Genomic DNA, 24,746 nt, shown 5'->3' with positions numbered 1-24,746 from the left:
CCTGCCGATCTATAAATTATGTCTTTGTAATCTAGCATGGGTAGGATGGTCAACTGGGGTGAAAGTGGAATGATTACGATAGAGTAAACCAAGTCTATATTTAACTTTAGCCTGCAGCTTTGATATGTGCTGAGAGAAGGACAGTGTACCGTCTAGCAATACTCTCAAGTACTTGTATGAGGTGACTACCTCAAGCTCTAAACCCTCAGAGATAGTAATCACACCGTTGGGGAGAGGGGCATTCTTCTTACCAAACCACATGACCTTTGTTTCGGGTGGTGTTCAGAACAAGATTAAGGGCAGAGAAAGCTTGTTGGACAGTAAGAAAGCTTTGTTGAGCGTTTAACATAAAATCCGGGGTTGAGTCGGAGAGGAAGACACTGAGGGACATGCAACAGTGGCTGTGTGTCTGTACGTGTATGCATGCATGCTTCACCCTTTAAGGTCTTTGCTCAGCAATAACAACATGCAACCAGCCCTTTAAAATACATGATTGTTATTATTAACCATATAGGAGTAATAATCATGAAACATGCGTAAAGCAGCTACTAAAAATACATCTCTGAGAATTCAGTAGAGAACTGCTGGTTCAGCTGGTTTCTATGGCCGCATCATAGAAAAGGTAGTGCACTACATAGGGAATGTGGTGCCATTCGGACGCAGCCTAGACGTGCCTCTGGGGTATTTTGTGTGCTTTAGGTATAAAGCTTTTAAACGCTCCAACTGACTCTAAATGCCATCTCACACTGTCACACAATTACAGCTTCCCTGGATGCTGAATAAAAACAGCCAAGCTTCTAGGTAAATAATAAACTATTAATAAACTAAATTACTAATTAATACTGGGCAAACCTGTACATTGTCTTTGAAAGCACCTGGTAGGTGTCTCACTGGAGAATGGAGAATTCTAAAGGGGTTCTAGCGCAGTAACGGTCTTCTTGAATGTGTGTCAAAGACCTCAAGAGTTCTACAGCTCAAATTTATGATGAGAGAGAGAGAATAATTATAGTTAAATAAATGTAGGTAAAGTTGGATTTTCTTTGCAATGACTTATATAGTATACTACCCACTACATCAAAACCTTCAAACCAAATCAAAATTCCATACCTAAAACCTTGATTTTGTACAAAATCACCTGAATGTATTCTTAATACCAAGGACTATCAAGAAAACATTTATAGCAAAACAAAAACTACAGAAGAAACGCATCGGAGAACAGGAAATACTATCCAATACAAAACCGAGTACAATACAAAAAAATGATAGTCTCTAGGTCATTTAGTTGTATAAAGAAGCTAAGTTACCAAGCTGCTAGAACAGAACAGACCTGGTTGCAACTTCAATTAGAACTGAAGTGAGGTGTGAAAACTCTTGAGCCTAACATTGGCAGCAGAGTTTCACAGCCTCCCCCACCCAAATGCAGAGGCCTTTGAAGCCTCCTGTGCCATGGCACATCCCTGTGCAGATGTCATCACAGTACACTATCCCTTGGATATAAAAAATGCCACTGCATGGAATAAGTACAGACCATCCCCTGGCATGGCACAGTGCTATAAAAGAGCACAATACCCCTATGTCAAGAGAGAGGGTATTGGCCCAGGGTGGAAACTCAGAATAACAGACATTGAGGAAATTGAAACAACCTCTGTCAACGTGTACAAATCTGTGACAGTAATGGTGCAGGACACAAAGAGAGAGCACAGCAGGAAAAGCTCTCTCTCTGCGACGACTCCCCCATCCTGAGTCAGTCGGATCACACTTCTTCAAACTGTCCTGCAGACGAGGATAGTCCCCCCTCCAGCACTGAACTCACCCAGGTCCACAACTGCTCCTCCATCACTGAGAGGGATATATTCACAGAGCTGGAGAGAGACATGGTGGAGCTCGGAGAGCTAGTCCACACAATCCAGACAGAACAGACAAATAAAACAGACCGGCACAACAACACCCGGAGGGCGGAAGGTGGAGATGGATGGCTATCGGAGAGAGCTGGCTGCACTCCGGACTGAGGTGAGAGAACTTAAGGAGGAGAGAGCGGGACACATGACACAGTTAACAGCAGTGAAGGAGGAGGGAGAGGAACATATGTTACAGCTAACAGTAGTGAAGGAGGAGGGAGAGGAACACATGTTACAGCTAACAGTAGTGAAGGAGGAGGGAGAGGAACACATGTTACAGTTAACAGCAGTGAAGGAGGAGGGAGAGGAACACATGTTACAGCTAACAGCAGTGAAGGAGGAGGGAGAGGAACACATGTTACAGCTAACAGCAGTGAAGGAGGAGGGAGAGGAACACATGGCACAGTTAACAGCAGTAAAGGAGGAGGGAGAGGAACACATGTTACAACTAACAGCAGTGAAGGAGGAGGGAGAGGAACACATGTTACAACTAACAGCAGTGAAGGAGGAGGAGGGAGAGGAACACATGTTACAGCTAACAGCAGTGAAGGAGGAGGAGGGAGAGGAACACATGTTACAACTAACAGCAGTGAAGGAGGAGGAGGGAGAGGAACACATGTTACAACTAACAGTAGTGAAGGAGGAGGGAGAGGAACACATGTTACAGTTAACAGCAGTGAAGGAGGAGGGAGAGGAACACATGTTACAGCTAACAGCAGTGAAGGAGGAGGGAGAGGAACACATGTTACAGCTAACAGCAGTGAAGGAGGAGGGAGAGGAACACATGGCACAGTTAACAGCAGTAAAGGAGGAGGGAGAGGAACACATGTTACAGCTAACAGTAGTGAAGGAGGAGGGAGAGGAACACATGTTACAGCTAACAGCAGTGAAGGAGGAGGGAGAGGAACACATGTTACAGCTAACAGTAGTGAAGGATGGAGAGGAACACATGGCACAGTTAACAGCAGTGAAGGAGGAGGGAGAGGAACACATGTTACAGCTAACAGTAGTGAAGGAGGAGGGAGATGAACACATGTTACAGCTAACAGTAGTGAAGGATGGAGAGGAACACATGGCACAGTTAACAGCAGTGAAGGAGGGAGAGGCACACATGGCACAGCTAACAGCAGTGAAGGAGGAGAGAGAGGAACACATGGCACAGTTAACAGTAGTGAAGGAGGAGGGAGAGGAACACATGTTACAGCTAACAGCAGTGAAGGAGGGAGAGGAACACATGGCACAGTTAACAGTAGTGAAGGAGGAGGGAGAGGAACACATGTTACAGTTAACAGCAGTGAAGGAGGAGGGAGAGGAACACATGGCACAGCTAACAGTAGTGAAGGAGGAGGGAGATGAACACATGTTACAGCTAACAGCAGTGAAGGAGGAGAGTGAGGAACACATGGCACAGTTAACAGTAGTGAAGGAGGAGGGAGAGGAACACATGTTACAGCTAACAGCAGTGAAGGAGGAGAGAGAGGAACACATGGCACAGTTAACAGTAGTGAAGGAGGAGGGAGAGGAACACATGTTACAGCTAACAGCAGTGAAGGAGGAGGGAGAGGAACACATGTTACAGTTAACAGTAGTGAAGGAGGAGGGAGAGGAACACATGTTACAGCTAACAGCAGTGAAGGAGGAGGGAGAGGAATACATGGCACAGTTAACAGCAGTGAAGGAGGAGGGAGAGGAGCACATGTTACAGCTAACAGCAGTGAAGGAGGAGGGAGATGAACACATGGCACAGTTAACAGCAGTGAAGGAGGAGGGAGAGGAACACATGGCACAGTTAACAGTAGTGAAGGAGGAGGGAGAGGAACACATGTTACAGCTAACAGCAGTGAAGGAGGAGGGAGAGGAACACATGAGCAACAGAGCAATGGACACCCCTCCCAGACCTGCAAGACCCCCTCCCAAAGGACCTGCACCGAGAGAACCCACACCAAGAGGACCTACACCCAGACCATAGCTTCACCAGCCATACCCCAACCATCTGAGACCACCCCAAACAAACACTGGCCAAACCCTATATAAGCCCCACCAGATCAGACCTATACCCCTTCTGCCCCCGCCCCCTCCCCAATGAGCAGACCTGACCCACTATTAAATTGGTCAAAAAATGAATATTTTACATCTGGCTAGAAATCAATGAGGACATGATCTCAACAGAGAAAAATGTCATTGTGTGCTACCTATATCCCCCCACTAGAATCCCCATACTTTAACGATGACAGATTCTCCATCCTAGAGGGGGAGATTAACCATTTCCAGGCCCAGGGACATGTACTAGTCTTTGGCGACCTAAATGCCAGAACTAGACAGCAACCTGACAGAGGGACATACACCTATCTGGAGGTGACAATTTTCCCTCCCAAATATGCCCCTATAGACACAACAATGACAAAACAACCAACAAAAATGGGTCACAACTCCTGCAGCTCTGTCGCACCCTGGGTCTGTACATAATCAATGGTAGGCTTCAAGGAGACTCCTATGGTAGGTACAACTACAGTACATCCCTTGGCACTAGTACAGTAGATTACTTTATCACTGACCTTAAACCCAGCGTGTCTCAGAGCGTTCATAACGCGAACGCCCCTATCAGATCACAGCAAAATCACAGTCTACCTGAACAGAGACATCAAAGCCAAAGGAACTGCACAATATTAAGACATGCTATAGATTGAAGGAAAGTAGTGTAGAAACCTACCAAAAACAATGAGGCAACAACAAATTCAATCCCCTTTACACAACTTCCTGGACAGAAAATTTCACTGTAATAGTGAAGGTGTAATCTTGGCAGAAAGCCTAAACAGTATATTTGACCCTTCAGCTTCCCTAAATCTAAAAATGTCAAGCAGATAACCTAAGAACATTAACAACAATGACAAATGGTTTGATGAAGAATGTAAAAACCTAAGACAGAATTTGAGAAACCTATCCAATCGAAAACATAGAGACCCAGAAAACCTGTGACTATGCCTTCACTATGGTGAATCACTAAAACAAAACAGAAATACCCTACAGAAAAAGAAGGAACAGCATGTCAGAAATCATCTCATTGTAATTTAAGAATCCATAGAATCTAACCACTTCTGGGAAAACTGGAGCACACTAAACAAACAACAACACGAAGAGTTAACTATCCAAAACGTAGATTTGTGGATAAACCATTTCCCCAATCTTTTGGCTCTATAACAAAGCACAAACAGCTAAAACATGTACATGTATTAAAGACTACTAGAACCCACTGGATTCTCCAATTACATTGAATGAATTACAGGACAAAATACAAACCCTCCAACCCAAAAAGGCCTGTGGTATTGATGGTATCCTACATAAACTGATAAAATATACAGACCACAAATTCCAATTGGCTATACTTAAACTCTTTAACATCATCCTCAGCCCTGGCATCTTCCCCAACATTTGGAACCAAGGACTGATCACCCCAATCCATAAAAGTGGAGACAAGTTTGACCAATAACTACCGTAGGATATGCGTCATCAGCAACCTTGGGAAAATCCTCTGCATTATCATTAACAGCAGACTCGTACATTTCCTCAGTGAAAGCAATGTACTGAGCAAATATCAAATTGGCTCGAGTCAAGCAAAAAAAATGGACAATTGAAAGGAATATGTTAGTTAATGTAGAGACCAACGATTGTGCATATTATTTTGTCATAAAGTTAGGTTACGAAAAATCACTATTTAGCAAGTTTATTTTCAGTCATATCCAATACCAGGTGTACTAAACTCCATTCTTTGAATGATGCTGTGTCTGCATGTATGTATTACAATTATACACTTCAACAGTGTTTACCACTCCATCAATGATTACACATTGTAACTATGCAATAGACTAGAAATGTGATTTAAGTAAAGGCTGATTTGTAATTCATATATACAGAAAAAAACAGTCCACTACACTTCCTATGCATATCTAACTCCCCTCATCTGCATTAATCAGAGGAGGTTCTCCCAGCCATGTAGATGATTGAAGATTAGGACAAAAGTTTGTTTGCCGTCAGAGTGGTTTAGAGTATAATACTATTTGCCTGTGAATAACCAGACCTTCATACAAACTTGCTATGCTGAATTCTAAACGCACAACCGAAGGCACTGCCATATCTTACCAGCACGCCCAAAAGCGAGAGACCCAGGGTGGAGAATGACACGTGGAAGAGGGCGAGGAACGAGATGGGAGTAACAATCCAGGCTATTTTCTCTGAGACAGGCATTATAATGAAATGAAACAAGCAGGGAGCAGGTTTCAAACACTCAACATTCTAGCCCGAAGTCCAACACGCTATCTACTGTGCCCAAATGTATTAATTGGGGTTGGGGCCGATTGTGGCTGAAAACACTTTATCAATTGGATTCTTTAACACGTGGAAAGGGGATAAATTATTATTATTCGTTTGTCACTAGCGTAGCAGGCTGTGAATTCTGCTAACAGCGTTTCAAGGATGGGCTATTAGCTGAACAATAGACTATTCAACCTTTACTAAAGAATTGCCTAATAGCCCCCAAACTTGAGCTAGGTGAGAAAACCACACGCCTCTCCAAATTGCAACAAATCATTTGTATCTACCGTTCCACATCTACCTACCCACGTTATCTACCAACACACGGTTAATGTTCTGGGGAGAAAAAAACATATATTTATATAAACTGTATGTATACAGTTGAAGTCAGAAGTTTACATACACCTGAGCCAAATACATTTAAACTCAGTTCTTCACCATTCCTGACATTTAATCTTAATAAAAATTCCCTGTCTTAGATCAGTTAGGCTCACCACTTTATTTTAAGAATGTGAAATGTCAGAATAATAGTAGAGAGAATGATTTATTTCAGCTTTTATTTCTTTCATTACATTCCCAGTGGGTCAGAAGTTTACATACACTCAATTATTATTTGGTAGAATTGCCTTTAAATTGTTTAACTTGGGTCAAACATTTTGGGTAGCCTTCCACAAGCTTCCCAGTTGGGTGAATTTTGGCCCATTCCTCCTGACAGAGCTGGTGTAACTGAGTCAGGTTTGTAGGCCTCCTTGCTCGCACGCGCTTCGCTTCTTCAGTTCTTCAGTTCTGTCCACAGATTTTCTATAGGATTGAGGTCAGGGCTTTGTGATGGCCACTCCAATACCTTGACTTTGTTGTCCTTAAGCCATTTTGCCACAACTTTGGAAGTATGCTTGGGGTCATTGTCCATTTGGAAGACCATTTGCGAGCTTTAACTTTAACTTCCTGACTGATGTCTTGAGATATATCCACATAATTTTTCTTTCCTCATGATGCCATTTATTTTGTGAAGTGCACCAGTCCCTCCTGCAGCAAAGCACCCCCACAACATGATGCTGCCACCCCCGTGCTTCACGGTTGGGATGGTGTTCTTCGGCTTGCTAGCCTCCCCCTTTATCCTCCAAACATAACAATGGTCATTATGGCCAAACAGTTCTATTTTTGTTTCATCAGACCAGAGGACATTTCTCCAAAAAGTACGATCTTTGTGCCTATGTGCAGTTATGCGTAGTCTGGCTTTTTTTATGGTGGTTTTGGAGCAGTGGCTTCTTCCTTGCTGAGTGGCCTTTCAGGTTATGTCGATGTCAGACTTGTTTTACTGTGAATATAGATACTTTTGTACCTATTTCCTCCAGTATCTTCACGAGGTTGATTTGCACTTTTCGCACCAAAGTATGTTCATCTCTAGGAGACAGAACACGTCTCCTTCCTGAGTGGTATGATGGCTGTGTGGTCCCATGATGTTTATACATCACAGTCAAAACAAAACTACATTACTTATTTGGAAACACAAGCACAAGCACAAAGAAAAATGCAGTGCAATCTGGCCCTAAATTGACAGTACAATATGGTTTACTATTTGACTATAGTTACTGATCAAAACCTTAGAAAAACACAGGCTCAGTGTACAAGCTCAGTGAGCACAGCCTTGGCATTGAGAAGGGGAAACAGGAAAACACAGCTCCCTGTAGAGGAATGGCTGTGCAACCACTGCACCACAGCAGACACAGAGACAGAGCTGCATTTCCTGACAAAATGTAAAAAAATCTAAAACAATTAGAGAGTGTCATTTTCAAAGACCTCTCTGATGAGAATAGGCTACTCTTCCTGTTGGGGGAGGATGCAGAGAGCTGTGGGTTGGCAGCGCACTACATTGCTGCCTGCCACAAGAAGAGGGACAGTGTCTGACAGACCAACCAACATGCACATGCCCTCTATGCCATTGTTATTGTCCATTGTATGGTTATTTGTACCCTTGATTATTTTATTTATTTAGATTTATTTCACCTTTATTTAACCAGGTAGGCAAGTTGAGAACAAGTTCTCATTTACAACTGCAACCTGGCCAAGATAAAGCAAAGCAGTTCCACACATATAACAACACAGAGTTACACATGGAGTAAAGTCTACTAAGTCTATATACAATGTGAGCAAATGAGGTGAAATAAGGGAGGTAAAGGCAATAAATAGGCCATGGTGGCGAAGTAAATACAATATAGCAATTAAAACACTGGAATGGTAGATTTGACAGTAGATGAGTGTGCAAAGTAGAAATACTGGGGTGCAAAGGAGCAAAATAAATAAATAAATATAGTAGGGGAAGAGGTAGTTGTTTGGGCTATTTATAGATGGGCTATGTACAGGTGCAGTGATCTGTGAGCTGCTCTGACAGCTGGTGCTTAAAGCTAGTGAGGGAGATAAGTGTTTCCACTTACAAGTGAGATACCTGCTGGAACGCGTGCTACGGGTGGGTGCAGCTATGTTGACCAGCGAGCAGAAATAAGGCGGGACTTTACCTATTGTTGTTAATGATTGATTATTATTATTCTAATAATATTATTTTAATTATATGAACATTGTAAATGTATCACTTCATCTCAAAAGTATGGTTTGGCAATGTGTACAGTTGAAGTCGGAAGTTTACATACACCTGAGCCAAATACATTTAAACTCAGTTTTTCACATTTCCTGACATTTAATCCATTTAATCCTGTCTTAGGTCAGTTAGGATCACCACTTTATTTTAAGAATGTGAAATGTCAGAAAAATAGTAGAGAGAATGATTTATTTCAGCTTTTATTTCTTTCATCCCATTCGCAGTGTCAGAAGTTTACATACACTCAATTAGTATTTGGTAGCATAGCCTTTAAATTGCTTAACTTCGGGTAGCCTTCCACATGCTTCCCACAATAAGTCGAGTTAATTTTGGCCTCCTGACAGAGCTGGTGTAACTGAGTCAGGTTTGTAGGCCTCCTTGCTCGCACACGTTTTTTCAGTTCTGCCCACAGAATTTCTATAGGATTTGAGGTCAGGGCTTTGTGATGGCCACTCCAATACTCCACAACAGAACTCGTCTCCTTCCTGAGCAGTTATGACGGCTGCGTGATCCCATGGTGTTTATACTTGCATACTATTGTTTGTACAGATGAACATGGTACCTTCAAGCATTTCGAAATTGCTCCCAAGGATGAACCAGACTTGTGGAGGTCTACAATTTATTTTCTGTGGTCTTGACTGATTTCCTTTGATTTTCCCCTGATGTCAAGCAAAGATGCACTGAGGTTGAAGGTAGGCCTTGAAATACATCCACTGGTACACCTCCAATTGACTCAAATGATGTCAATTAGCCTATCAAAAGCTTCTAAAGCCATGGTATCATTATCTGGTATTTTCCAAGCTGTTAAAAGGCACAGTCAACTTAGTGTATGTAAACTTCTGACCCACTGGAGTTGTGAATTATTGTCACGAATATTACCGAAGGTGACTCCCCTTCTTGTTCGGGTGGCGCTCGGCGATCGTCGTCGCCGGTCTACTAGCTATCGCCGATCCGTTGTTCTGTGTTCGTTTAGTTCTGTCTAATTGGTAGCACCTGTTTCTTGTTTGGTTGTTAGGGTAGGGTTATATATAGTCTGTTCAGCCCGCTTCTGTTTCGTGCGGGCTTGTTCTCCTGTTTTCTTGTTTGAGTGTATTTTTGTTGGCATTTGGGTTTCACGCTGTCCGTTTATATTTCTGTTCATTTGTGTTTCCACTTTTGTTCATGTTATGTTTCCGGGACATTAAAGCGTGTTGTTTTTCCCACATCTTTTGCTCTCCGCGCCTGACTCCACACCTCTTCACTCATTTACCGTAACAATTATAAGTTAAATAATCTGTCTGTAAACAATTTTTGGAAAAATGACTTGTGTCATGCACAAAGTAGATGTCCTAACCGACTTGCCAAAACTATAGTTTTTAATAGTTTTAAACTATAGTTTTTAACTTTTAATGACTCTAACCTAAGTGTATGTAAACTTCCGACTTCAACTGTACATTGTTACATCATGCTAATAAAGCGAATTGAATTAAATTGAGGGAGAGAGAGGGAGCGTGAAAGAGGGGGCACAGGGGGGAGCGAGAGAGAAAGAGAGTGGGAGTGTGAGAGAGATGGGGAGTGAGAGAGAGAGGGGGGAGCGAGAGAGAAAGAGAGAGGGGGAGAAAAAGAAAGAGTTGGGAAGGGGTGTGCGAACAAGAGAGAAATAGAGAGAGCAGGAGAGGGGAGAGAGAGGGGGGGGAGCGAGAAAGAGCAAGAGAGAGAGAGGGGGAGCGAGCGAGAGAGGGGGTAGTGAGAGAGAAAGAGAGAGAGAGAGAGGCTGGGAGCGAGAGAGAAAGAGAGAGAGGGGGAGCGAGAGAGAGTGAGAGAGAGAGATTGAAAGAGAGAGATGGGGGAGCAAGAGAGAGAGGGAGCGTGAGAGAGACGGGGAATGAGAGAAAGAGAGAGAAAGAGAGCGAAAGTGAGGGAGCGAGAGAGAGAGGGAGCGACAGAGAGAGTGAGAAAGAAGGAGAAAGAGCAAGAGAGGGAAGGAGCAAGAGAGTGAGGGAGCGAGAGAGAGAAAGGGGGAGCGAGAAAGAGAGTGAGAAGAAGGAGAAAGAGTGAGAGAGAGCGAGAGAGGGGGGCGAGAGAGAGAGAGAGAGAGAGAGAGAGAGAGAGAGAGAGAGAGAGAGAGGGGGGGGGGGAGCAAGAAAGAGTTTGAGAGAGATAGAAAGAGAGAGAAAGAGAGAGAGATAGAGAGGGGGAGCGAGAGAGAGAGGGAGCGTGAGAGAGAGATGGGGAGCGAGAGAGAGGGATTGAGAAAGAGAGAGATCGAGAAAGAGAGGGAGCGAGAGAGAGATGGGGAGTGAGAAAGAAGGAGAAAGAGTGAGAGAGAGGGAGAATGAGAGAGAGAGAGAGTGAGACGGGGGAGCAAGAGAAAGAGAAGGAGAGAGAGCGCGAGAGAGAGGGGGAGCGAGAAAGAGAGAAGGAGTGAGAAGAAGGAGAAAGAGAGAGAGGGGGGCGAGAGAAAGAGGGAGAATGAGAGAGGGGGGGGGTCGAGAGGAGGGGGGAGAGTGAGAAGGGAGGGGGAAAAAGAGAAAGGGGGAGAGAGAGAGAGAGAGAGAGAGAGAGCAAGAGAGATATAGAAAGACAGAAAGAGAGAGGGGGAGCGAGAAAGAGAGGGGGAGTGAGAAAAATGAGAAAGAAAGAAAGAGAGAGAGAGGAGGGGTGAGAGAAAGAGAGAGAGCGAGAGAGGGAGAATGAGAGAGAGAGAGACAGGGGGAGCGAGAGAGCGAGATAGAGAGAGTGACGGGGGAGCGAGAGAAAGAGAGGGAGGCAGAGAGAGAGAATAGAAAGAGAGGGGGAGCGAGAAAGCCATCACTTACAGAGAAATTAACATGGAGAAGAGCCCCCTAATCCAAGCTGGTCCTGGGGCTCTGTTCACACCACAAATCGACCCAACATAGCCCCTGGAAAGCAACACGATTAGAGCCAATCAAATCATGAGAAAACAAAAAGATAATTACTTGACACATACGAAATAATTTACAAAAAATCTGAGCAAACTAGAATGCTATTTGGCCCTAAACAGAGAGTACACAGTGGCAGAATATCTGACCACTGTGACTGACCCAAAATTAAGGAAAGCTTTGACTATGTACAGACTCAGTGAGCATTGCCTTTCTATTGAGAAAGGCCACCGTAGGCAGACCTGGCTCTCAAGAGAAGACAGGCAAATGTGCACACTGCCCACAAAATGAGGTGGAAACTGAGCTGCACTTCCTAACCTCCTGCCAAATGTATGACCATACCAGAGACAAATATTTAACTCACATTACACAGACCCACAAAGAATTTGAAAACAAACTCCCATATCAATTGGGTAGAATACAACAGTGTGCCATCACAGCAGCAATATTTGTGACCTGTTGCCACAAGGAAATGGCTACCAGCGAAGAACAAACACCATTGTCAATACAACCCATATTTATGTTTATTTATTTTCCCTTTTGTACTTTAACTATTTGCACATCATTACAACACTGTATATAGACATAATATGACATTGAAATGTCTTTATTATTTTGGAACAGTATAATGAGAGAGATTATTATATTCATTTATAACAGTAGGCTAGAACAGTAAAAAGCAGTTTAGTTTAGAAAACTAGGTTCCTTAGATTGCATCATTCCATTCATTACACTGCAACTGCACACAGGTGAGAGAGGCTCTTTCGAATAGATCATTATGTAACAGGGTAGAACACTGGACCAGAGTCAGCAGAAGATGCTAGGCAGATAGATATGAAACTGTTCTATATATATATGTTAAGGTCAACACGGACACAATGCTTTAGCCAAGACAAACTGAAAAAAGTGGATTGATTTAGAAACATAAAAAAGTTTAATTGTGAACCAGTGTGTGTGTGTGTCTTTGTGACATAGATCCTCTCACTGTTATATTATTTACAGGGGTTGTGCTGATGACACCGGCTTGTGTCTGTGAAACTGCCCAGGGGTCACGCCGGGACCAGGGAGTCTCTAGAGTCTAATTTAAACTGAAAGACCAAAGGAGGAGGTGCCACACTGTCCGGGGGGAGTCTCTGTGTGTGTGTGTGTGTGTGTGTGTGAGAGAGAGAAGGGGAGTGAGAGAGAGAGAGAGAGAGAGAGAGAGAGAGAGAGAGAGAGAGGAGGGAGAGAGAGAGAGAACTGGAGGGCACTTGGGTCGGGTCGCGGAAGGGTGTTGAGTGTGTCTGCGCAAGCGTTTAAGCCCCATGGACAGCAACCGCGTGCCAGTCTCGTTTGCGACCGTTCAGAGCATAATGCTCTCCTCTCATTATTGACCGGAGGAGCTCCCGTTATCAGCAACAGCAAACAGACGACTCACTTTTGGATTTGATCCAGCCTTTATTCATGCAGGTTAGTCTCGATGAAAATAGGTAGGCTAAGTAAAAAAATAACATTTACTCGACATGACAGAGATGTCCGTGGAAGGCAACCTACTCTACATTTCAAGCGGATTTACCTGATCTCCTGCCCAGAACTTTCCTCATCAGGGATATGGTCATCAAGCCGCTCTCCGAGGGCTGACTCCCTCTCCTCCTCTGTCCGCCGGCGTTGGATCCTCCAGGGTCGGGTTGCTAGTTGGCACAAGTACATTATAAATGTTTTGAAATGGGGTGAAACCAGAAGGTACCTGAACTTATCCAGGTCATCTATATTTAACCAGGACAGTCCACTTGTCAACAACCGTGACTGTTTTCCGGGGAGCAGCCTATTTTTGTTTTTCCGTTTAAAAAAGTTTTGCTGCCAACCCATGTTCTCCTGACTGAAGCCGACTTAGGAGGGCAGACAGGCGGACTGGTCTCCAGGAGGATGCCTGGGCAGGATGTGTTCCAGCCGGAAAATTCTGTGGAGCCTGCTGCTGCTGTCAGTGTTGGAGGTGGGGCTGGGGGTCTCCAGTATCGTCCTGGGAGCCGTTGGGCTAAGCCGGGTTAGGGAGGAACACAAACCACAGCAAGGAGATGCTTCACCTATCTGGAGCGGCCTGTGTGTATGTAGAGCCTTTAGTTTACCATATCTCTCTCTCTCTCTCTCTCTCTCTCTCTCTCTCTCTCTCTCTCTCTCTCTCTCTCTCTCTCTCTCTGCTCTATCTCTCTCCCTGCTCTCTCTCTCGCTCTCTCTCTCTCTCTCTCTCTCTCTCTCTCTCTCTCTCTCTCTCTCTCTCTCTCTCTCTCTCTCTCTCTCTCTCTCTCTCTCTCTCTCTCTCCTCCCTGCTCTCTCTCTCTGCTCTCTCTCTCTCTCTCTCTCTCTTCTCTCTCTCTCTCTCTCTCTCTCTCTCTCTCTCTCTCTCTCTCTCTCTCTCCCTCTCTCCACTCTCCCTCCCCACTCTCTCTCTCTCTCTCTCTCTCTCTCTCTCTCTCTCTCTCTCTCTCTCTCTCTCTCTCTCCACTCTCCCTCCCCACTCTCTCTCTCTCTCTCTCTCTCTCTCTCTCTCTCTCTCTCTCTCTCTCTCTGCTCTATCTCTCTCCCTGCTCTCTCTCTGCTCTCTCTCTCTCTCTCTGCTCTCTCTCTCTCTCTGCTCTCTCTCTCTCTCTCTCTCTCCCTGCTCTCTCTCTCTGCTCTCTCTCTCTCTCTCTCTCTCTCTCTCTCTCTCTCTCTCTCTCTCTCTCTCTCTCTCTCTCTCTCTCTCTCCTCTCCCTCCCCACTCTCTCTCTCTCTCTCTCTCTCTCTCTCTCTCTCTCTCTCTCTCCACTCTCCCTCCCCACTCTCTTCTCTCTCTCTCTCTCTCTCTCTCTCTCTCTCTCTCTCTCTCTCTCTCTCTCTCTCTCTCTCTCTCTCTCTCTCTCTCTCTCTCTCTCTCTCTCTCAATTCAATTCAAAGGACTTTATTGGCACGGGAAACATATGTTTCCATTGCCAAAGCAAGTGTGAAATAGTTAATGTGTTTGTTTCATTTTATGCTCATACAGTGAGCTCCCCCGCGATCGCTTACAGAAGACAGTCTCATTGTCTCGATTTCACTTCTCTAAATGTTCCATAGAGGTCAGTGAAATGTTCCATGGAGGTCTGTGAAAGGTTCCATGGAGGTCTGTGAAAGGTTCCATGGAGGTCTGTGAAAGGTTCCATGGAGGTCTGTGAAAGGTTCCATGGAGGTCTGTGACAAGTTCCATGGAGGTCTGTGAAAGGTTCCATGGAGGTCTGTGAAAGGTTCCATGGAGGTCTGTGACAGGTTCCATGGAGGTCTGTGACAGGTTCCATGGAGGTCTGTGACAGGTTCCATGGAGGTCTGTGACAGGTTCCATGGAGGTCTGTGACAGGTTCCATGGAGGTCTGTGACAGGTTCCATGGAGGTCTGTGACAGGTTCCATGGAGGTCTGTGACAGGTTCCATGGAGGTCTGTGAAAGGTTCCATGGAGGTCTGTGACAGGTTCCATGGAGGTCTGTGACAGGTTCCATGGAGGTCTGTGACAGGTTCCATGGAGGTCTGTGACAGGTTCCATGGAGGTCTGTGAAAGGTTCCATGGAGGTCTGTGACAGGTTCCATGGAGGTCTGTGAAAGGTTCCATGGAGGTCTGTGACAGGTTCCATGGAGGTCTGTGAAAGGTTCCATGGAGGTCTGTGACAGGTTCCATGGAGGCCTGTGACAGGTTCCATGGAGGTCTGTGAAAGGTTCCATGGAGGTCTGTGAAAGGTTCCATGGAGGTCTGTGAAAGGTTCCATGGAGGTCTGTGAAAGGTTCCATGGAGGTCTGTGAAAGGTTCCATGGAGGTCTGTGACAGGTTCCATGGAGGTCTGTGACAGGTTCCATGGAGGTCTGTGACAGGTTCCATGGAGGTCTGTGAATGGTTCCATGGAGGTCTGTGAAAGGTTCCATGGAGGTCTGTGAAAGGTTCCATGGAGGTCTGTGACAGGTTCCATGGAGGTCTGTGACAGGTTCCATGGAGGTCTGTGAATGGTTCCATGGAGGTCTGTGAAAGGTTCCATGGAGGTCTGTGACAGGTTCCATGGAGGTCTGTGACAGGTTCCATGGAGGTCTGTGAATGGTTCCATGGAGGTCTTTGAAACATTCTATGGAGGTCTGTGACAGGTTCCATGGAGGTCTGTGACAGGTTCCATGGAGGTCTGTGAATGGTTCCATGGAGGTCTTTGAAACATTCTATGGAGGTCTGTGAAAGGTTCCATGGAGGTCTGTGAAACATTCTATGGAGGTCTGTGACAGGTTCCATGGAGGTCTTTAAAACATTCTATGGAGGTCTGTGAAAGGTTCCATGGAGGTCTGTGAAAGGTTCCATAGAGGTCTGTCCCATTGATGTTTGCCAGATGAGCTAGGGAGGAGCTATAGTTTCTCATCATTTTACTAAAGAAGTTTTATTAAATTATTCAATAGTTTCTATGCTGTCATAATTTCAGGTTTGATCTGGTTCCTCTCTGTCTCTCTCAGTTTCTCATCTGTGGGATGTGTGGAGTCCTGTGTGCTAGGAAGAGGACTGGACTCATCGTAAGTACACATGCACGCACGCACGCAAACGCAAACACACACACGTAAAACCAAAACACACACACACTTATGCACACACACACCATACACCAGAGTACACAGACACAGGAGTGCATGTCAGTAAGTTAGGGAGTATAGCACTGTTGTCCTCTGTATGAGGGTGTGAGCACATGCAGAAATATATCCAGGACAGGAGGTAAGAGTTACTCAGGTCCTTCAGAAAGATAGACTCGAGGAGACAGGAACAGGAGTCACCTCTTTCTCACCCCCCCCCCTTCTCTCTCTGCCTCTGTCTCTCTGTCTCTCCCTCCTCGTCTCTGTCGCCCCTCCCTTTCTCCCCCATCTCGCTCTCTCTTTCTGCCTCTCTCTCTGTCTCTCTCTCTGTCTCTCTCTCTGTCTCTGTTTCCCTGTCTCCTCTCAGCAGTAACCCCACCTTTTCTTCCCATCTCTCTCAATTCAATTCAAAGGGCTTTATTGGCATGGGAAACATATGTTTACATCACCAAAGCAAGTGAAATAGATAAACAAAAGTGAAATAAACAATCAAAATCAACAGTAACACATTGCACTCACAAAAGTTGCAAAGGAATAGACATCTCAAATGTCGTATGTCTATAGTGTTAATGATGTGTAAATTGTTCAAGTACAAAATGGAAAATAAATAAGGGTTGTATTTACAATGGTGTTTGTTCTTCACTCGTTGCCCTTTTGTGGCAACAGGTCACAAATCTTGCTGCTGTGATGGCACACTGTTGTATTTCACCCAGTAGATATGGCAGTTTATCAAAATTGGATTTGTTTTCCAATTCTTTGTGAGTCTGAGGGAAATATGTGTCTATAATATGGTCATGCATTTGGCAGGAGGTTAGGAAGTGCAGCTCAGTTTCCACCTAATTTTGTGGGCGGTGTGCACATAGCCTGTCTTCTCTTGAGAGCCATGTCTGCCTACGACGGCCTCTCTCAATACAAGGCTATGCTCACTGAGTCTGTACATAGTCAAAGCTTTCCTTAATTTTGGGTCAGTCACAGTGGTCAGGTATTCTGCCACTGTGTACTCTCTGTTTATATAAGGTCATAGGGCGAGAACCAGATGCAGACACGTGAGGCAGATGGTTTGAGTGTCTGATATTTATTATAATCCAAGGGGCAGGTAAGAGAATGGTCGTGGACAGGCAAAAGATCATAAACAAGGTCAGTGTCCAGGAAGTACAGAGTGGCAGGCAGGCTTGAGGTCAGAGCAGGCAGCATGGTCAGGCAGACAGGTTCAGAGTCAAGGCAGGCAAGGGTCAAAACCGGGACTAGCAAAAGAGAGCAGGAGCACAGAAAAACACACTGGTTGACTTGACAAGACAAGACGAACTGGCAACAGACACAGATAACACCGGAATAAATACCCAGGGACTAATGGGGAAAATGGGTGACACCTGGAGGTGGGTGGAGACAATCACAAAGACAGGTGAAACAGATCAGGGCGTGACAGTAAGCCCCCCCGGCACCCCGGCCAGCACATAGCTGGCTGACCGGGGTGCCGGCTGTGAAAGTTGGTGATGAGAGCCGGGTCCAGGATGTCCAGGATGACCGTCGATGACATGGGGGATGGGCCTAGAAACAGAAGACAAAAGATTGTGGGACAAGGGCTTAATCTTGGACACATAACAAGTAGGGTGAACACAGAGGGTAACAGCAGACAAACAGCAGTGGAGGTGATCTTGAGAAGAGCCGCCCAAGCTCTTTTCCAGGTATGCCAACAGCGGTGGACGAACATCTGGGCTGAGGGTGTGTTGACCTCAACTTCTTGCTCTGGGAAGAGCGGAGGCTGATACCCCATGGAGTATTCGAAGGGGAAGAGTCCAGTAGCCGAGCAGGAAAGAGTGTTCCTAGCATATTCCACCCAGACCAGTTGCTGGCTCCAGTTGGTGGGGTTACTAGCAACGAGACAACCGAGTGTCGTCTCCATGTCTTGATTGGCTCACTCCGACTGGCCGTTGGATTTGGGATGAAACCCGCAGGACAGAATGGCCGACAACACGATAAGGATGCAGAACACCTTCCAGAATCAGGACGAGAACGGAGGACCCTGATCTGAAACCATGTCAACTGGGAGTCCATGGATTCGGAAGACGTGCTGGGCCATCTCCTTGGCTGAAGGTAACTTGGGAAGAGGGATGAAATGGGCGGCTTTGGAAAACCTATCCAACACTGTCGGAATGGTGGTGTTACCGTCTGACGGAGGAAGCCCAGTGACGAAATCCAGGGAAATATGGGACCAGGGGCGATGAGGGACAGGGAGTGGCTATAGGAGGCGAGACAGAGCTTGCCGCGGAGTCTTGCTTTGAGCACACACCATGCATGCGGCGACGAAGGCCGAGACATCAGGAGCCATGGTGGGCCACCAGAAGCATTGTCGGAGGAAAGCCATGGTAAGATGAGCCCCAGGATGACAGGTAAGGCTGGAGGAGTGAGCCCATTCCAGGACATGAGGCCGGGCCGGATCAGGAACGAACATCCGGTTAGCCCTAGCCCCCCCCCAGGGTCCGGCTGGGAACATTGTGCCTTGCGGACCAGAGCCTCAATACCCCAAACAACTGAAGCCGCCAAATAAGAGGCAGGGAAGATGGTCTCAGATTCAGAGGGAGTGGCAGTGGAACTGTACAGATGGGAGAGAGCGTCCAGAGTCATGTTTTCGGTAGGAGATGGTGAAATTGAACATATTAAATAACAGGGCCCAACATGCTTGCCTTGGGTTGAGGTGCTTGACAGTGCGGAGGTATTCTAAATTCTTATGGTCAATCCACACCAAAAATGGATCTTCTCCCCCTTCCAGGCAGTGCCTCCACTACTCCAAGGCCATCTTAACCGCTAGGAGTTCCCGGTTCCCAATGTCATAGTTCCTCTCTGCAGGGTTGAGATGAGGGGACATGAAGGCACAGGGATGAAGCTTTTGGTCCTTGACGGATTGCTGGGAAAGTACAGCCCCTACTTTCACGTTGGAAGCGTCAACCTCAACCACAAACCACAGGAGGGAGTGAGATAGCACGAGCCTTGCTGAAAACCTCCTGGAGCTCATGGTACTCTGTGGGAATGGCAGAGAGATCCAAGGCCGTATTCAAACCTGAAGGTAGACGTTCCGGGGAAGCCTGCGCCGCCTTCAGGAAATGTGAATGTCCAGTCAATATCGGGGTTGTGCTTCTGGAGCCAAGAAAATTCCAAAACAACAGGGACGTGGGGAGATTCAATGAGGAGAAGCTGTATTGACTCACTGTGGTTTCCAGATACCCACAGAATAACGGGAACTGTGTTGTGTGTGACTCTTCCAAAGGCGCGGCCGTCCAGTGCCCTGGCATCCATGGGAACGGAGAGGAGTTGAGTAGGAATACTTAGTTCCGATACCAGGATAGCGTCCATGAAAGTCTCATATGCGCCAGAGTCAATGAGCACCCGGAGAGAATTAGACTAGTCTCCCCACAGCAAGATCACATAAAAAGGATTTTGGTTATATCCTAAAGGGTTCCCAGTCAGGCTCACCAGTGTACATGTACCTACTAAGGATTCAGGTCTCTTCACTGGGCAGGTGGCTATGTAATGCTCTACAGCACCACAATACAGACAACTGTTGGAGCTTACCCTGCGCAAATGTTCCCTAGGTGATAATCTAGCTCTTCCCAGTCTTCCCAGTTGCACAAGTTCCGGTGTATCCAACTCACCCGTCGTCAGTGATTCTCGAGGGAGGTCGGGTGGCCTCGGATCCTCTCGAAAAAACAGCCTTCGGGGACTTCTGGATTCCTTCGGAGGTGAGCGAGCCATAGCGGATGGACCTCCTCTCACTCCTGCATTCCCGTAGACGTCCATCAATCCTAATGGTGAGGGAATCAAGGTCCACCGGTAACTCCTGAGCAGCTAGCTCATCTTTTATCACCTCTGATAATCCGTGAAGGAAGGTATCGAATAGGGACTCTGGATTCCAGGCACTCTCGGCGGCCAACGTGCGAATATCTACATCGTAGTCTGCCACACTACGGGAGTCTTAATGTAATTCAAGTAGTTTTTCGGCTGGCTCTCCCGGATACCAGAGAATCGAAAACCTTCCTCTCCTCTGCCATGAAGTCTTCCAGATCACGACAAATAGCGGATTGTTGCTCCCAAACTGCCGTAGCCTAGGAGAGCGCCCTTTCCGACATTAGCGTAATAATATATGCTATCTTTGATCGATCCAAAGGGAATAAAGATGGCTGCAGCTCAAAAATGAGGGAGCACTGAGAAAGAAAACCTGAGCAGGTTCCAGGATCCCAAAAATATTGCTGTGCAGGTGGTAAGCGGGGTTCTCGGGGAGCCGGGGTAGGCTGTACAAACCCACCACTAATAGTAAAAAGGTTACTGGGTGGTTGGGGGGTCTCAGAGGTGGCGGGCTGCCGATGAGCCAACTCCCTGATTTGCTCTGTAATAGCCTTGAACCCTTGGTCGTGTGCCTCCCAATGGTGGCTCTCTCTCCTATCCTCCTCTCAGAAGTCACAGAGGTGTAAATGGCTGATCCATACCAAAGTAATTGCTCCTTCCTCACTCTGTGTTATTCACTCTTTCCATCTCCTGGCTTATGCATCGCCCTCTGTCTCCCCCCATCACACCTTCTTTCTCACGCTCTCTATCTCACTGTCATTCGATCTCACTTTAGTAAAAGCCAACCTCTCCTCTCCTCTTCTCTTCTGTGTGTGATGATTAGGTTATGGTAGGTTAGTGTATCTCTGGAGTCTGATGTGTTTCCAAACGATGGCTAATGACTGAAAAGTGAGCTCTGATTTGTAACATTAGAATCCCGACACCACACGCACACACAGACACGCACACAGACACACAGACACACACACAGACACACACAGACACGCACACACAGACACGCACACACAGACACACAGACACACACACACAGACACACACACACAGACACACACACACGCACACACAGACACGCACACACAGACACGCACACACACACAGACACACACACACACACGCAAACACAGACACACACGCACACACAGACACGCACATGCACACGCACACAGACACACAGACACACACACAGACACACACACACGCACACACAGACACACACACACACACACACACGCACACACAGACACACACACAGACATGCACACACACACACAGTAATAAAGTGTGTGGGGATACTTAGTGGTCAGTTCACTGTAACTGAGCTACCAGGAAAAGTCAGAAATGTGTGTGTGTGTGTGTGTGAGAGAGAGAGAGAGAGAGAGAGAGAGAGAGAGAGAGAGAGAGAGAGAGAGAGTGGGAGAGGATAACTATGCAGTAAATAATACATTTTGCTCTGTAAGAAATATTCAACAACAGCACAATATTTACAGTGATACAGTAGGAAACTATAAACGGTGTGTTCCGTCTCGTTCCCTCCCATCTCAGCATGTATTGTTTCCTGCTGACAAGGTAGCTACAGTATGAGGAGGTGCAATAATTTAAACCTCTCTCTCTCTCTCTCTCTCTCTCTCTCTCTCTCTCTCTCTCTCTCTCTCTCTCTCTCTCTCTCTCTCTAGATGATTCTGTTCTCAGCCTGCTGTATCTGTGGTCTGATTGGAGGGATTCTCAACTTCCAGTTCGTTCGGGCGTTGTCACGACGACCGGACTCTCTCCGCTCGCTACACCTGGCAGCCATGACCATTGCTTGCCTGGGTATGCAACGCTACAAAAGGCTACAAAACACAGTTAATTAAACATTATATTACGTTACACTACAGGCAAATCAACTCATTCCTACTCCAGGTAGTTGAAGTAGGGCGATGCAGACCCAACAACTCTAATCTGCATGAAACCTATCTTTGTCTGTATATGAAAGGGTTATTATTGAATACCTGCTATAAAGTATGAACTGTGGTACAGTAACATTCAACTAAGTTCTGGCACCATTCAATTCAGTAGGTCTCTCTCCCCCTTCTCCGTCTCTCCTGTAGGTATCTCTTCCTGTACTCTCTCTACCTGGTTGACCTGTCGTCTGGCCAGTTCAGAACAACAGAGGATGTTTCTGGAGAGAGAACACTCACTGCACCACTCACATGAGATGGCTGAGAAGGAACCATACACACACGGATCTTTTGTAAGAAACAAACACACACTCGCATGCATGCGTGCTCACACATTGCTACTGATTTCTCCTAATTTGTGTGTGTGTGTGTGTGTGTGTGTGTGTGTGTGTGTGTGTGTGTGTGTGTGTGTGTGTGTGTGTGTGTGTGTGTGTGTGTGTGTGTGTGTGTGTGTGTGTGTGTGTGTGTGTGTGTGTGTGTGTGTGTGTGTGTGTGTGTGTGTGTGTGTGTGTGTGTGTAATTTCATGCATGAGTGTGTTTCTAACAGGAGATCCTGGACAACTCCAGCAACGGGATTCCCCAGATCTCCTACAACAGCAACACCACCTCTCTTTGACAACAGACACACATTGTTGCCCTGACAACAGACACACCTTGTTGCCCTGACAATGGATACACCTCGTTGCCCTGACATTGGACACACCTTGTTGCCCTGACAACGGACACACCTTGTTGCCCTAACAATGGACACACCTTGTTGCCCTGACAACGGACACGCCTTGTTGCCCTGACAACGGACACACCTTGTTGCCCTGATAACAGACACACCTCGTTCTGCTGACCATGGTGTGGTATCATCCAACAGTGCTGAGCAGCACTATTACACAGTTGTGTGTGGAGAACTTCAGCACAGAAATGAACGCTCTTCTTGGACAAGTTGTTACTAGCTCCAATAGTTCTAACAGACAGTCACATGACCTCATGTGCATGCAATCAATTTGTAATCTCTCTCTCTCTCTCTCTCTCTCTCTCTCTCTCTCTCTCTCTCTCTCTCTCTCTCTCTCTCTCTCTCTCTCTCTCTCTCTCTCTCTCTCTCTCTCTGGCTATATGAATGCAGGTATACTGTGTTTGAAGGAAAAATGCTATAGCTATCTTGATGTAGAGCAGAATATGGAATGCTTTAAATATTATATATGCAACCAACGATGCAAACTGAATATCAGTGGTGGCCAACCATCCTCCTGGAGAGCTACTGGGTTTGCAGGCTTATGCTCCAGCCCTGCTCTAACACACATAATTAAGTTAATCAAGATCCTGGAGACTGAACACCAAGCCCTCAAGGAGGTGGGTTGGCTAACCCTGCTGTATATTCATACTTGTATATCAGGAAAACAAACATTATCTATGGAGTGACAATATGTTTCTTTAGGCTTCTATAAAACACACATAAAACTCTGTAAATGTTAGATGGTGTTGTAGATTTCATAACAGGTTCCAGACACACACACAGACACACAGACACACAAACACACACACACACACACACACACACACACACACACACACACACACACACACACACACACACACACACACACACACACACACACACACACACACACACACACACACACGTCAGGCATCCTTTCTGATATTGAATTAGAGGAGACACGCTCTCTGCTAGGGGGACTATTGTCTGTGGGAGTACAAGATATTGATCTCACACGCCAGTGTGTGTGCATGCGTGCGTGCATGCTAATTGAGCATTAAATCAAAGTGCTCCTTAAAAATGGTCCTCTGAAATCTCATTTAGCTAACCCTATTCACAGACTTGTCTCACTATCTGCTACTACAGACAAGGTAAACACAGTAACCAGAGTACTTAGTTCACCCGGTTGATCTGTCACTATCTGCTACTCAGACAAGGGTAACACAGTAACCAGAGTACTTAGTTAACCCTGTTGATCTGTCACTATCTGCCACTACAGACAGGGGTAACACAGTAACCAGGGGCAACACCTACCTTGGTTAGTTACAGTAACTAACCAAGGTAAGAGACATTAGGCTTCTTGACAGACTGCATGTCCATGGGTCCTTAACCTACAGGCACAGACACACACCCACCTGAGACCTGTGACCTCTCAGATAGATCTACAGCTACTCTAACTACATCAATGATGTTCAATAGCTCATTACGCTGTTTGTTTACATTAGACTACACCGTATCCATCGTGTGAGTGTGTTGACAGGGACCACGGCATCAAACTCAGCCAGGGGCTCTCTCGCTGACTAAGGAGCAGTGTCACTATTTATCACTATGACAACGTCAGACATGCGACGCCAAGGAGAGTAGCAGGACCTGCTGTGTTGTGTGTGTGTGTGTGTGTGTGAGTCGTTGTTCTGAAGACAAGCGTCCAGAGCTGAATCAGACCCGGCCGACCTTACCTATCTAGTGCTGCCCTATCACAAAGTGGTAACACTAGAAGAGCGCTCTCTAGTAGTGTGTGTGTGTGTGTGTGTGTGTGTGTGTGTGTGTGTGTGTGTGTGTGTGTGTGTGTGTGTGTGTGTGTGTGTGTGTGTGTGTGTGTGTGTGTGTGTGTGTGTGTGTGTGTACTGTAATATCCTGTGTTTCACCGAGTAGTGGCTGAACAAGGAAATGGATAATATGCAGTTAGCTAGGTTTTCCGTGCATCGGGAAGGC

At 46.1% G+C, this 24,746-nt stretch overlaps 1 protein-coding gene across 1 annotated transcript; it reads left to right on the top strand.

The window, feature by feature from the left end:
* The first annotated feature begins 12,853 nt into the window (after positions 1-12,853).
* On the top strand, positions 12,854-23,511 carry LOC127909913 (transmembrane protein 196). Its single transcript, XM_052472379.1, has 5 exons — positions 12,854-13,767; positions 16,158-16,214; positions 21,782-21,917; positions 22,196-22,338; positions 22,593-23,511. Exons 1-5 carry the CDS (start codon positions 13,603-13,605, stop codon positions 22,659-22,661), a joined length of 570 nt encoding a protein of 189 aa, XP_052328339.1. The 5' UTR covers positions 12,854-13,602; the 3' UTR covers positions 22,662-23,511.
* The last annotated feature ends 1,235 nt before the right edge of the window (positions 23,512-24,746 follow it).

Source organism: Oncorhynchus keta, chromosome 20, assembly GCF_023373465.1.
Source record: "Oncorhynchus keta strain PuntledgeMale-10-30-2019 chromosome 20, Oket_V2, whole genome shotgun sequence".
NCBI lineage: Eukaryota > Metazoa > Chordata > Actinopteri > Salmoniformes > Salmonidae > Oncorhynchus > Oncorhynchus keta.
Note: the sequence above shows the minus strand (reverse complement) of the source record. Positions and strands in the feature narration are given on the sequence as shown.